The sequence below is a fragment of the Medicago sativa genome, chromosome 5 (assembly GCF_051527215.1).
Source record: "Medicago sativa cultivar Bolivia chromosome 5, Bolivia_mono, whole genome shotgun sequence".
Taxonomy (NCBI): Eukaryota; Viridiplantae; Streptophyta; class Magnoliopsida; order Fabales; family Fabaceae; genus Medicago; species Medicago sativa.
The window spans coordinates 10722267-10738564 of record NC_140753.1 but is presented as its reverse complement, the minus strand read 5'-3'; the positions used below and the strand labels follow the sequence as shown (position 1 = coordinate 10738564).

Genomic DNA, 16298 nt, shown 5'->3' with positions numbered 1-16298 from the left:
ATTTTCGTAATTTTTTCTAATATATTTTTCAAGATATTTAAGCTCAAAATTATGCATTGGCATGCGTAATAAGGTTAACTGTGTCAAGTATTATGGGACGGAGGGAGTACTAGAAAGACATTTACTGTATAAAAAGTTATGAAATTTATGAAAGACTTTTACCAAATTAAGAATTGAATAACATCATGATCTCGATTGTTGGGTGTTTTTAAACTTTTTATGTATTCATCACTTTTATGGATGTATGAAGTTTTATTTTTCATTAAACTAAACAAATACAAGTGTACCTTATAAAGTTCAAGGGTTTAAGGTTTTTTTTTACAAGCATCGACAACAAACCTTCTGATTACAATACCATACAAAATTATGCATGATCTTTTGGTTCTCTCTAAGCATACAATTAACTTGGATATCAAAGTGCCTTGGATGTATCCTCCCATTCCACTTGATTTAATTAGGTTAGAAGTAAATTATAAACAATATTTTTTTATGAAATTTTGATTTTTTATTAAAATTATATATATTTAGTCTGTGACTTTTAAATAGTAACAAACTATTCCACCACCACCCCTAAAAAAAATAGTAACAAAATATGTTTATCTTTTACCAACAATATAATAAATATGTTAAAAATTCTTATCTTTTTCAATAACATCGACAATGTAAGATTCTGAAAACAAATTTGTTTGAGGGTATAACTGAAATAATAAAAAATTAACCCAAAAAAACCATGTATATTGTTATAGATATTTAGAAGACAAACTTTATAATGAACAACAAAGACTCTTTTAATAGTACTAATATACATTCAAACTTAATATATAATGTAAATAATATACGATAATAAATTAACTCACTTGAGTTACTCTGATGATGCTAACTTGAGACTTTAGATTGCGCTCCTCTTCAAGGTCTATGTATCAATTTGGGTGGCCTATTTAACTTCTTTAACAAAATGTATGATAATAAATTTTATAAAATATAGAAGTTTTCAATACGTGTGTTCTAGATTGCATAAACTTTTTTAGGGGAGATTGCGTAAACTAATATTTGGGTGGGCTATGAAGTTTGTAAATCAAGAAATGTTTTTAATTGGATTCTCCAATCTCCATAAGACATCGACATCACGTACGTATACTTTAAAATAAAACAATTTTTTAAGACTCAATCACGGTAAAGAATTGTACTCAATTATTTAAAAACTAATATAAAGAAATTGGTAAAGTTTTAAGATAACATAATTATTTGGGATGATTTTTAGTTCTATTTTTGTTCGAACAAAGAGTTATGACCTAGTAAAATTGGAGTAAAAAATATGAGAGGAAAGAGGTCTTAGATGTGTTGCATGTGCTTCCCTCAAAAAAAAAAAAAAAATGTGTTGCATGTGCTTACTCCAAGAATAACAGTATTAATAAGCCAAGAATACATGAATCTACCACTATACTTATATATTATACAAAGGTTTACACTAAGGGGGTTACGATAACTCTTGCTCATGCATCCTTGAAAACAATAACTTTTATTATAAGAACACATAAGCCAAGAATACATGAATCTACCACTATACTTATATAATAATTATACAAAGGTTTACACTAAGGGGGTTACGATAACTCTTGCTCATCCTTGAAAACAATAACTTTTATTCTAAGAACACATATTAAAGAATTTAAACATAAAAAATATATTTTAAATTTTATGCATTCAATTTATTAAAAATTAAAAAATGTGGATTTCAACAAACTTTTTTATATTTTATTCATTAACTTTTTTTTTCCTGAGATATTCATTAACTTGTTATCATTCATTTTATAAAAATATTGAAATTGTTGACCGTCGGCTAGAAAGGATAGACTCTTGATTGCTTGAGTAGACAAGTCAATAATAATGCTAAAAAAAATTAATTTAAAAAAAAAAAGTCAATATAGTGCATATGGGGTATGCGGTATGGGACTGCGGGGTGTTAACGTTTAAATCAATTCAAATAAAAAATTGAAAGCTGCATGATATAAATTTTCAATGTTTTTTTTTTTTTTTGACTAATTTCAATGGATATTTTATACTAATGTCCTTTTGTAACAATCATTCAAAAGGATCGGCTCCCAAAAAAAAAACAAATTGGATCGAAGGTAATACATTAAATTTTTAATCAAATTAAATGAAACCGAATTACCAATATAAATTACTACATTTGTCCTTCAATATAAAAACATTTTACTTAAATTACGAAAATTGAGAAAGTTGATCGTAGCAACTTATAGGAATATCCCCCTCCTCCTCCTTCTTCTCCTATCCACGCCACTCCATGCCTCTTCAGAAGTCATATACTTTACAGATAAGGTGGAACTTCTGTTCAGAACATAAGTAGCCATATTACTGGGCTCCGTTTACCATGCACAACCTTAGTAGATCTCGCATGGTGCGAGACATGTATATTTTTTTTTTTACAAGATTTGAGACATATTATATTGTAACTTATAAGGGAAATGCTAACCGGTGCCCCCGGGGCACTGATTAAGGATATGAAAAAGGAAATTATATAGTAGTTAATACATTGAAATTGTGCAATTAATTTATAATAAAGTCAAAAACAGTTTCCTTTTATGGTAATAATTCCCTTTTATGGTATGTTTAACCAGTGCCCCGGGGGCACCGGTTAGCAAGACCCTACTTATAATTGTACGTTACTGTGCTATCAATTTACTTATAATTGTGGATATAAGAAGTATTTTTTGGTTACAGAATAAGAAGTATTATAATTACAATTATATTCACATATTTAATGGAAAGGTCAGTTTAGGTAGTTTATATTTGGTAGAATATCATATTTTTCTCCTAAATTAGTAAAAGACTCGTGCATTCGCATGGGTCGCGTAACAATGTGGTAATTATATACAAAATAATAATATTGATAATATTATAAATTTTTTAAAGATAATAAATAAATTATTCAAAAAGAAGAGTAAATGAAAGTTATAAGCATTAATGTAATGTTTCTATTAAAAAAATTATATACAAAAACTGTTATAATTTTAAAATTCATGACTATTTTCAAAATATCAACATTAATATAGTATTTCTATTAGATATTTTGCTTTTTTATATGAAAAGCATTGTTAAATATTTGCATCGTGCTCGTTGCGTATTTTATATGCTTAAATATTTTGTAATTTATATAAAAAAAAATTATCATATCGACTTTCTCATATTTTTACATAAAAATTTCTTTCAAAAATAAAATAAAAATTTGTCTATATAACCACGTCAATAACAGACTTTGTTCAAAAGTCAAGTTTTGTGAATTATATTCCACAAGAATAATTCATAGATCATAAATTCATGAATTATTCATTCATGGGAGTACAATTGAAGTTAATGAAATTTAATTTTAAGGGTTTAATGATAATTTATAAAAAAAAAATCCAATTCAGGACAATACCCAAAACACCCTTTGTTAAATGTTATTCCAAATTCAATTGCATTTTTAAAAAAAATATATATGTTTAAATAATGATATATTAGTGGACCACATATCTCCAAATCACAACCATTCAATACCTTCTAAAATAGATCCAATGATACACATCCATTTTACAAAAAAAAAAAATCCAAGTCTCCTACGGTAGGAGACCTAATGAGGTCATGCACCGTAGCCTAAGCCATATTACTGCCTCATGCCAAAATCTCTTTGGCACATCCTTGCAACTTCCTTGAACTCATCTGTGCAGACATAATTATTCCTCTCTCACTATGATATACCTTGCAGGTGTTTCTTTTGAATGTAAGGACTATTTTTTAAAGTCACGCAAAATTTAGGGATCAAAAACATATTTAACCTTAAAATAATTGGGATCCACTAACTGACACATCAGCATTCCGTTAGAGAATTAACAGCAGGAACTAAGTTTGATAACAGAGATAAAATATGAGGATTTTAAAAATATTTAATGAAATGTAGGGACTATTCTTCAAAGGGGCGTAAAATGTAAGGACTAAAAACATATTTAACCCGATATGATAATATAAGTCAAATGTTCATATATCATGTGTATCATTAGACATAAAATATAAGTATTTCCTTTGAATCCCTTAAAAAAAAGGCATTTCCTTTGAATTCAATGTCTTGAGAGCAATGTCTTAGCATATGGCAAACTTTGAATTAATTGTTGCTGTCAAAAATCTTTGAATGCATTGCTATTATTGATTGATTGACACATTAATTAATGATTTGTGAGTCATATATACTTAAACTTATCTTTGTAGACTTTTACGGTTTATCCCCAACCGTATACGTATACCCATTTAACAAAAATATTTTATTGATGATTTTTATGATATTTATTTGTTCCTTGCTGAGACATGTATTTTTGTGTGGTAACGCTCTAGTTTCTTAGGGGAAATAATTTTAAATAAATCAGAACTTGATGATAAGGTAAATAAAATTGGTCAATAATGATTTCACTTGATCTTGAATGATGTTTATCAATAATTTGAGTTCAACCACCTGAGAATATGATATGCCTACAAGACAAATAGAAAGACTATTGGGTTAGAATTAAAAAAATATTAATTCATATAATTTTTTTCATAGTTCTATCTTAATATGTTTTTTTTTCTTTAAATTGACTTGGAGTGTTTTGGAAGGCAATCTCACTAGAAGTCTAGAATATTAAAAAAATCCCTGAAAACTCAGAAAATAGAAATCAAATAAAAGGAACCTGATTAAGAATTATAGCACGCCCTCTAGAAACAATGTGTAAAAGGAGGGGTGATTCTAACCATGTTTTGCAAAATCAACCAAGTGTGGACTCGTTTTTTGGTAATAAAAAAGTTTTGTTTACTTTATGACAAAGATGGTGTTTTTATTTATTTAGAGAAATTCTACGCTCAAGACATTCTAACAGTCTCCTAGTATTTCTATTACGTAACTAATAAGATATCACTCCTTCAAAAGAAAAAAGTGATAGGATATCACTAACTCAATTTGTATAGAGCAGTAAAATCTCATGATATATTATACAATACATATACTCCTCTCTGATCAATGTTATAATCAAATATTCTTGTAAAATTTATTAAATAATTAATGTATCTAATTTACAATATAGTTTAGACATATCAATCACTCAATAGATCTGAAAAGATAATATTTATTTATAATAATGATTGGGTGGAGTTTTATTGACTAATCACAGAAAATGTATTTACTCTTAATTTCCGTCTCTTTTTATAAGATCTTGTAACAAAAATCACGGGTATTAAAAAAAATTGTTGAAGTAATAAATTTATATCAAATGCGTGTAACTATTACTCTTTTTATAAAGATGAGTTACTATTACTAAATTGTTTTTTATTATTATATTTACATTAAATGATAACTTTTTCATATTTCAAGACAAATTGATAGTATTAATGATAGAGATATTTGAAAAAAAAAATTATAAATGCATATAAAAATTTGTAGAGTGTTTTATGGGACAATCTGGTGCACTAAAGCTCCCACATACGCAGAGTTTGGGTGGGGATCCCATCATTTATAGACGGAAGAAGTATTAAATCAAGTAATTGGACTCAAGTATTGATGATTTCCGCCAAAAAACGAATCATTTTGAAGAATTTGAATTTAATCCGGATGAACTTTAACTTATCTCTCGACCCAACTCTGAATTAACTACAATATGTTTTTTATCCCATATAAACCTAAGGGTTGTTCGTAAAGCCTAATTCAACTGGCAACATAAAAATTGTTAGGTTTGACACTTTCACCCAAATTCGAACCCATGACATTGCAATGTTTGAGTTTTAGTAGTTTTTATCATTTCGTCTACTGACAAACAAAATAAACCAAAGGGTTAGAAGAAAAAAAATAATTGGTTAGACTTTGCTCGATAAGACTAGCTACTTATAGTGAAAGAGATGTGGCTAATTTAGTAAATGATTCAGCGCAAATCGTTAATCAGATTTGGAAGCATGCATTATTTGTTGTCTAATTCGATTATAATAAGGCTTATAATAATTATAAGCTATGGCGGTATTCTTGCTAAAGCATGTAGCGTACAAGAAAAAACTAACTACTCGTGGTGAATATTGTTAGCAGCATGCCGCACGATTTGGGGAATTCAGATTAAGATATTTAGTTTACCCATTCTTCGTTAGTCAAATACAATTAATATAAGGTGAACGAGTTTTTTTTTTTTTTTTAAAAACCGGTTATCATCCGCGCACGCAATTGTGAAGACTAATTTCTCGAATATGTGGAACCTAGATGGACGGCAAATTTTCTCTATGAGTTTTTACGTTGCTACATGCCCAATACTGGATATGATTGGACATATATCCTCCATCTATTCATTTAATGTCATATCATATTTTTATATTAATTTATATTTATATTGAAATAAATTTATATGCTTTTTTTTTACCGAAATAAATTTATATGTTAAACAAATTTTGTTTATGGAATACTAGTATCCAAATAAATTGTAGTAACCCAAGAATTTATCTTATATTAATGATGATACCAACAGAAAGACAAACACTCCTATTTTGCTTAATTGTGCATTTTTTTTGGTCAAACCTAATTGTACATATAAAGTGATATCAATATTGACATATTCTCTAATCAACTTTTTGTTTAAAATAAGATAAATAATCTCTTTTTATGTGTGTCTATATAGTGTAGCTGATAGTATCAAGATTCTGTAAAAGAAATAGATATTAAGATTATGAGGAAACAAAATTAAATAACAAATTTAGCTTAAAAAAACATGTCTTTTCCATAAAAATAAAAATAAAACGAAAACACATGTCTTAATTATTGCTTAAGCACCCCGAGCTTTGGCTTCAGATCCTTGGTGGAGATAAAGTTCACAATCTTTTGCCATCTTACAAAAAGATTCATGAGAAGAACCAAACACAGACGAAGCTTTCTCTCCACTTACCTTATACTCATTAACTTTAACTCTCATAGCTACACCTTCTTCATCAACCATCACTCTTCTAATCACTTCCGCTATATTTTCTCTACAAACAACACCACCCTCCGCCACCGTTGTCGTTGCCTTCACCGCCACACCAAGCTCCTCTGATAACATAGTAGCATTCATCTTCTGCTCTGCATAAAGCGGCCATGCAACCATCGGAACACCGTTAAGAATACTCTCCAACACAGAATTCCAACCACAGTGTGTCACAAAACCACCCGTTGATGGATGTTTTAATATCTCAGCTTGTGGGGCCCACATGGGAACACAAAGCCCTACCTCTTTTGTCCTATTCAAAAACCCCTTCGGCAAGTAATCCACCACAGTTGTTCCATCTGCACCCGCAACGTTGAAAAACGTTGCGGATGCATTATCCTCTGTGGGCCGCCGCACCACCCAAATAAATCGCTGCTGACTCAGCTCCAAACCGTAAGCCAACTCCCTCATTTGACCTTCCGACATGGTCCCACCACTTCCAAATGACAAATATATGACCGACTCAGCCGGTTGCCGGTCAAGCCAACTCAAAATTAAATTTTCACTCTCACCACCCTTCTTCGGTTCATCGGTTCTTACTAGCGGTCCAATCGGATAAACCGGTCCTTTCACAAACTTTCCTAAAACCCCATTTTCAATAACCGCCTTAGTAGCTGTTGGCTCCAGATCTTGCCACGTGTTCACCAAAATCCCATCAACGGTTAATATTTCCCTTGTGACTTCAACGTAACTTTTATGAATAGGTCCCCAAGGTGCAACAAATGTTTCAAGGGTATCCTCAAACCGAACCGGTTCACAACCAAGAATCGAAAGCGGTTCATGATTCTTAGCATGGCGTGAAAAAGCTTCATCTGTGATGAAAGGAAGGTATAAGTTAACAGCAGTGAACCAAGCATTGGTTGCAAAGAAAACGTAACAAGACATGTGCAACTCACGTGCCATGGGAAAAGCTGCAGTACCAAAGAGGTCCACGATAAGAACAGATGGAGGATTCTTCATGGATAAGATTTGTGATCGAATAAAAGGAAGAGATTCAACCATGGTTAGAACAATTTGTAATCCCAAGGATGGATTGTTTGGGTCAAGTTTGTCAGAGACATCGACAGGAGGTGTTACAATGATGTTGAGGCTATTAGGGCTTGATATTTGTTGAAGTATATGTGATTTTGATGTGTCTGAATCTGAGGTGGCGGTTGTGACGACGAAGATGGTTACGTCGAAATTTTGGTGGGTGGTAAGACGTTTGCCTAATTCAATGGTGGGAATTAGGTGTCCCATGCCAGGACTGGCTAGAAGAACTGCATGAGTTTTTTGGGACACCATGGCTACAAGCTGTTGATTTTTCTTGTAGAGTGTAAGCTTATTGTGTTGCTCTCTTTTAATTATTGTTGATTCATGAAGATGATGAAGAGGTATTTATGGACATTGGGAAACGGTGTAATGTTAGGCCTGTATTTTAATCTTCTCCCTGCACATAGAAATTTCTTTTGTTATTTTTTTATTACAAATTTCATTAAATATACTTTTTTTAAAAAAAGAAATCAAACATATGTCCTCGTGATATTAGTTCAATTGGTAAGAATACATAATACACCCTCCGGTCACAAATATAAGCAAAAATTCACTTTTAAGGTTCATTCAATAAATGATGTATGTGGACTATTAATAGTCCACATACATCATTTATTGAATGAACCTTAAAAGTGAATTTTCGCTTATATTTGTGACCGGAGGGTGTATATGCAAGGTTCAAGTTTCAAACTCCGACCACCGCCAAAAAACGAAATTAAACATGCCTCGTGTGGTGTAAACAATGCAATGTATCACATTAAATGATATTTGACTCATTGAAAATTAATAAATATTTCTTTGACAAATTGAAAAGTAATAAATGTTAAATTAATAAATATTTCTTTGACAAATTGAAAAGTAATAAATGTTATTTAAAAGTTGTCTCCCATCACCAAAAATATTATTTAAAAATATATTAAAAGTTGTCTAACATGTGCAATATTGCACATGGAAACTAAAAAAAAGTAAGACAGATACTCCCCACACCTCAAATAATCCAAGTTACACCCCAAAGTTACTAATATACCCTTTATTCATGTTCACTGCACATTAATTACGTATACGTAAATTCAGTTTACATAGTGTATGTAAACTCAGTTTACGTAGTGTATGTAAACTCAGTTTACGTAGTGTATGTAAACTCAGTTTACATGAGTTAAGTAAACTGAGTTTACGTACACTACATACACTGAGTTTACATACACTATGTAAACTGAATTTACATAAGTAAGTTAAGACTGAGTTTTAGTTCATGTAAACTGAGTTTACGTAGTTTATGTAAACTGAGTTTACATACACCAAGTAAACTGAGTTTAGGTGTATGTGATTCCTTTTTAGAATATGTACGTAAACTAAATTCACGTGAGACCTATATGTAAACTTAAATTACGTTACCTTTCTACGTAAACTTAAATCAAACAAATCGATGTAGATAGACAAACGTGAAATTAACAACAACTATAAACATCCATAAATCATAGAGCAAATGATAAATAGAAACTCGAAGAAATTTATGAAATTCACTTACTTGTATTAATCGAGTACGTATCAATGGAAGAGATGTTGATTCAATTGACGGTTTTAGTAGGTATTGATTGCATATCCATGGTGGTTTGTGGGTGAAAAAGGGGTGAGGGTTCAGAATGATGGTAAAAGAAGGGTTTTTAGAAATTTAGAAGAAGAGGGTAATTTTGGTATTATTGTAAAAATTTTAATAAATTTGGGTGTAACTATGATTATATGGGGTGAAACTAGAAAGAGTCAAAAAGTAACTTTTTTATTGAAAAACACCAATTATTTATTAAAAAGTTATCTATTTAATATAGAATACATAAGTTCCATGACAAACTTACCATTTTAAATTTTTTAACACGTGTAAATTTGCATATGATAGAAAAACTTTTGTTTTAAAATGAGTGTTGTTTAAGATTTATATACGGAAATTGAGAAATGTAAAAAAGTTATCAAAAACATGACTCTTTTACTAAACTACCCCTGATAACTTTAGGAATAACGTACACAATATTAATTAGATGACATAATTGTAAAAGTAAAATAAGACTGAGGAAATAATTTATTTTCTTCTTTTTTATCACAGAAATATTAGATAGTTATCAAGACAAAAATAAACAGAACAAACAAAAGGGTACATCAATGTTGACCTTTATATTGTGTGTATATTACCCATTATGTCATAATATTAGACAAACCCCCAACATAATGGTAGTTTTAGTCAACCTATAGATATAGTTCTCGAACTTGATAAGCAAGTAGCAACCTGTCCAAATCTGAGAGAAATATTCAGTTGCCCCTCGGCTGATGGAGGACTGATTTTTTTTGTCAAATGAGCAAGTAAGTAGACAAGGCTGGCCAACATGTATGATAAATGACCGCGGATCTATGAACATAGAGGCGGCGTCTCACCGATATGGACATGACTCAAATCTACTCTACTTGCGAAAAATATCACAATGAATAAGGTAAAAACCCATATTACGGATATGGGTAAGACTATGGGCAATAATTATTCATATTTTATGGGTATGGATACATGTATCTTATGGACGTAGCTATGTGTTGGAGAGGAGTAGCTTTGGCTATTTTAACAATTATTTTCTTTTATTTGTATAGATAAGTGTATTTTATGTTTAGCTACCTTAATAAAATATGTTTAATTAATCTAAATAAGCTTAATTGAGCAAAGTTAAGAGAAATAAAACACTTAAGAGTTTAGCACCTGTTTAATAGATTTATTTTTACTTATTTTAACATTTTTGATATCTTAAGCAACTAAAAAGAGAATACCGTCGGCAATGAAAATTGTAAAAATAAAACTATAAAAATAAAATTACTTAGTTGTTTACATTGTAAATGTAGACAAAATCAATGATAGATGAATTTGACTCTTTGAAGTATTGTTGGGCTCAATTTTTTTTATTAAATAGCTATTGTTAGTTTTTATTTTTGTACGTTACTTTAATTTACATTTTATATAAGTAAATTAATTGTGGTTTTTTTCTTATCAATTAAATTTAATATGTTAATTTAATTTTTTTTTCTTCTTATACTTGGCCACCCTGTACAAAAATTGACAAGCTTAATTTGCCGCGACCCATCTCAGCTCGTATTCCATACATTCCCTTTATTCTAAAATAAGTGACATAATTCGATCATGTGTGTTATTCACGTAACATAATTTGATCATATTTTTCTACCACTATATAAAGTCAAATGATTATATTTAAGATGTTGTTGGATTTATTCGATGAATATTTCAAAATATCAACTCTTTATAATTTTTGTTAACATATAATTAAATCTATTAAATATCAAAATTGCGCAACTCGAAAGTGTGAAACACTCAACAAGAGGGAGTATATTTAATTAATTATTCATATAATGATATAAAAATATATGTTTATGAATTTTCAAAAATAAAACACTACCAAACATACCACCAAAAAAAAAAAAAAACACTACCAAACCATCACACCTTTTTATAAACTTTTTTCGAGGATATCAGCAAGTTTATAAATTTCTTAGTTTGTTAATTATTATAATATTTAGTCATTCAGAATGTTTTTTATGTTTATAGTTTTGGTTAAGTTAAACATTTTAGTTTATGGTTTTCATAATTCAAAGTTAAAAATATTGAATCTTTTAATTGTGTCAAAATTGTATAATCTTTTGTGAATTATCAGTTTGTTTTAATTAAAATGCCGGTAATGTATGATAGTATGAGTATGAATTCTGCTATTTATCCAAACAGTTTTGCTCACTCCCAAAGTAAAAGTCCAAAATGCCCCTACACAACTTAACTTGCGCTAGTGTATTTCTGATCAATTATCACGTAGCACATGTTAAGTCACGTAGCGTGACTTAACATTCGCTCAGAATACACTAGCGCAAGTTAAGTTCCGCAGCGCAACTTAACTTGCGCTAGTGTATTATGAGCGCATGTTTAGTCACGCTACGTGACTTAACATAAGCTCAGAAGTGAACAGAAATACACTAGCGCATGTTAAGTTGCGTAGGGGCATTTTGGACTTTTACTTTGGGGGTGAGCAAAACTGTTTGGGTAAAGAGCAGAATTCTATGAGTATTTTCTAAACGACCGAAAGACCCACAACTTGGACCCAACAAAAGCAAGCCCAAGTGAATTGAAGCCTAAGAGAACTATGACGCCTTTGTGAAGCCGAAGTACTTTGTGTGTGTTTGGTATGGCGGCGGCGAGAATTGATTTTGATAGAATTGAGTTTGAGAGAATTGATTTTGGTTAAGAGTGAATTGAATGTGAATTGATTTCTGTTTGGATATACTTATTTAAAAGTAATTCTTATAAGTGATTCTTATGAGTTGGTTGCATCCAAACATCTCAGAAAATGATAAAACCGCGTTTGGGCTTGCAAACGTGCATTTGGGGAGCGGAAACGCTCAACCAAACAGACACTTTGTTGTTTACAAATAAGGATATTCTAGAAGGATTTCTTACAATAGGACCATTCCCCCTTTTACCCATTTAGTCATGTAACTCATGGGAGTTAGTTATACTCTATATTTCAATATATATATATATATATATATATATATATATATATTCGTTGTAATCATTTAGAAGAGTCATCAATGAAATTACAAATTCACTCTCTCTTTCCTTTAATTTCTTTAGAAGGGATCTCAGTCCTCAAATTCTGAGAATTGCACCGTTAACATTAGTGCTTTCATTGAGAGCTCCCTACCACCATGATCGGTCTTCGTCCTCTTCCCGTGAGCGAATTGATGAACTCTCCAAGCAACTCTCCTCTATTTGTCTTCGTTTGGAAGAATTGATGCCATGTATGGAGACGCAGCAAAACTGTGAATCTAAAGTCATGCTAACCATCGGTCCTTCCAACCGTCATCGTCTCAAGCTCGACGTACCTTGATTAGATGAAGTTGATGCGCATGGATGTATACTTAAGATTTGTCATTTTTTTTACCTACCATGACACTCAAAAGATCACATCTCCATCGCATCCTTTTACCTAGACGGCACGACTCTCGTGGTACCAATGGATGTAACTGAATAGCCAATTTTTATCCTGGACACAACTTCTTCATGCACTGTGAAACTCATAATTGTTAAAACTCACACAAATTGCATGTGTCTCAGGTTATTTGGTGAAGTTTGAATCAATTGCTAATTGTTTGGTGGGGTTATCCCCGATTGATTTGCTAAGCTTATTCATTTCGGGTCTTAAATAGGATATCCATCGTGAGGTAGTGGCTCGCCAACCTTCTACAATCTCTCATGCGACAGGTCTAGCTCAATTACACGAATAAAAGGTCTAGGACCAACACTGCTCCGCTCGTCTGAAGTTCCCTCTGCCAACACGATTTCCATTAGATACCTCTGCTTCGTGTCCTGCAATATCGACTTCTCCCGGAATCTTACCCACTTCAGAGACTCATCCTAAGTTTCGACATCTATCGGAACCGGAAGTGGCGGAACGCTGTGAGAAGGGATTATGTTTCAACCGTGATCAAAAGTGGTCTCGACAACATAATTTTTGCGGTCGTCGTTTCCTTATGGTAACTGATGAAAATGATGACGGTCCATCCACCCAAGATATGGAAGATTTGGCTTACACTCATCTCTCCTCTAGCGATGAATTATCTCCTTCGACATAGTTGAGCCTTCACGCCCTTTTCGACCACCAAGCCTCAGACACCTACAATGTTTTAGGTAACATTGCTTCACATCTCGTTGGAATACTGGTGGATCATGGCAGCACCCGTCACTTCATTGTGGGTTATGGTGGGTAGTCGACTAGAGTTACTTTGCTCCCAGATTTTCCCCTTGGTCTCTATCTGCATTCAGAGCCATGCATGTATTCTTAGAGGATCTTTACTTTGTGAGCTTAAGATGTGTTTTGTGGTTTTAAAAGCCCAATGGCTTAACCAACTAGGTCCAGTGCTGATGGATTACCACTCTTTGACTATGACTTTTAGAAAGTTGTTGTTGACACATTAAAGAAGGCTACAACACACCAGTAAATTACTCAAATACCTCCTCGGCAGTTAACTGCCGTGAAATTAACCGGCGGTAGTTAACTGCCGAAATCAAATTTAATCCATCGGCACTTAAGTGTCATGGTGTGTCCACAGCAAAATTCAAAGAGTGTTTCTCGTCTCTACCTTCCATGTCATAGCTTGCTTGTATAAATCCATACCCTCTGCTTCCTTCACCGATAACAAAGGTGCATAAATAATAGAAGAGTATGTTAATGATAATTAATATGACTGAATTTATGATTTTCAAGTTTTCATAAAGAATTTTAATCTTGTTTTGCCTCATAGTTTGGCATCACCAAATCAGAGCCTGTTCATCTTGTTTTGTGACTTTAACATGAAGGAAAGGAACCATCAGGTTTGGTATCAAGCTAGAATTTCAATGGCAACAACAATGGGAAATGACAGATGGAAAGCCCATTTGGCTATGGCAATGGTGCGGTTATTCAATGGTGGTTACCATGTTATTATCACATGGACAAGATGAATGTTGTAGGTGGTACATGCAAAATTCACTACTGCCGCAGCAGTCAAGTGCTTCTTCTCTGGGAACTGCGAACAATCAACTAAATTCTCCACGGCACTTAACTGTCGATGGATTAAATTTAATTTCGGCACTTAACTACAGCTCGGTTAATTTCCACGACAGTTAACTGTCGATGGGGGCATTTGAGTAATTTATTGGTGTGTTGTAGCCTTCTTTAATGTGTCAACAACAATTTTCTGACTTTTATCCACCATGATAAATGTATTGAATTAACAGGTGACACACACCACTCCCCCTCTTCCTTATCCTTACATAAACTTCGAAAACCTTTACGCAATGACTCAGAGGCCCAAATATCTTCACTACGTGTCTTTCCCACCAACCCTACAACTCTTGAAGCTTAAACCCACGACCCTACCATCCACTCTCGCTTGAATCGCTTCCTTGAACAATTTCACCAACACTTTTCTAATCTTACCTCTGATGGGTATTTAGATCTTAAACAAAAGGTTGAGACTTCGCCATCTGAATTCTTTGAGTTCGATGTCAAGGATGGTTTGATTTTGCGTCACGGAAAGATTTAGATCCCCTCCTCTTCACTGTTTATGACCCTGTTGCTTTGGGAATTTCATGACATGCCCATTGGAGGTCATGCAAGGATTATTAAGATCTTGAAGCACCTGTCAGATAGCTTTTTCTGGACTAATATGCACAAGGATGTTCAACATTTTATCCAAGATTGTGTAGTTTGTCAGCAAACCAAGTATAACGCAGCCAAACTTGGGGACCTACTACAACAACTCCTTGTCCTTTCCAATATATGGGAAGATATTGCACTCGATTTTGTCCCTAGACTTCTTACTCACATCGGTGTGTTGTCATCTTAGTGGTCTTGGACCGATTCTATTCATCTAGGAACACTCCCTCCTCACTACACAACTTACAAGGTAGCAAAATTATTCGTGAACATGGTTTGTAAGCATCATGGGTTGCCTAACAAGAGTATTGTGCCTGATCGTGATCCCTTGTTCATCAGTCATTTCTGGTCTAAGGGGCTTGCAACACTTCCCTAAAGTATTGTTCCCGCTAATGTAGGGCTTGCAACACTTCCCTAAAGTCCAACTCGATTGATCTCATTAGTAACTAAGATATGACTTGTCAGTCATATTAGCCTCATACCATTTTTTTGTCATTTGTTAAGTTGATTTTATTGTTCACTTTTTTTCTTCTTCATGTTGAGTCTTGTTTGTTTGACTATACTAATACTAATTTTAAAAAACAGAGTCAGTTAACCAAATTCTTTTTTCTTGAAGTTATGGAAAATGTTAACGAGTGTTTTAAGGGTATTATTTTAAAAAAAAAATTACATGAAAAGTGATGTATTTATTACTTTGGCAAATATTAGACTTGTATTTAATTTAATCCTTTAGAGCACTTGTTAGCTAAGCTTGTCCTGTTAGTTATTTTAGTTTGGATATCTTAATACACTGACCTTTAATACAATGTTGATTTTTTAGCCGGAGGCCAATGATGGATTAAGCTATAATGATCGAAGCTTGAGAATCCATGTGCAGATCTGTCTAAACCAGGATATGATGTTGAAATTAATTTGCTCTCTTAACTTTGAACCAGATGATGCATTTAGGAAGTGCTTTAATTTCAAACTTTCCTTTAGAGATAAGATTGGCAAGCTTTGCAGTAGAATTTGA

The 16298-nt window shown here is 32.3% G+C and overlaps 1 protein-coding gene across 2 annotated transcripts; it reads right to left on the bottom strand.

Moving 5' to 3' along the window:
* Nucleotides 1-6697: 6697 nt before the first annotated feature.
* LOC146919935 (UDP-glycosyltransferase 72E1-like) lies at nucleotides 6698-8370 on the bottom strand. 2 transcript variants are annotated; one of them, XM_085713323.1, is made up of 2 exons: nucleotides 7916-8370; nucleotides 6698-7831 (listed from the first exon to the last, which is right to left on the bottom strand). In XM_085713323.1, exons 1-2 carry the CDS (start codon nucleotides 8301-8303, stop codon nucleotides 6822-6824), a joined length of 1398 nt encoding a protein of 465 aa, XP_085569449.1. In that variant the 5' UTR covers nucleotides 8304-8370; the 3' UTR covers nucleotides 6698-6821. The 2 variants fall into 2 exon arrangements, with proteins under 2 accessions (XP_085569449.1, XP_085569448.1); XM_085713322.1 differs by having other exon boundaries at nucleotides 6698-8370.
* Between the last annotated feature and the right edge of the window lie 7928 nt (nucleotides 8371-16298).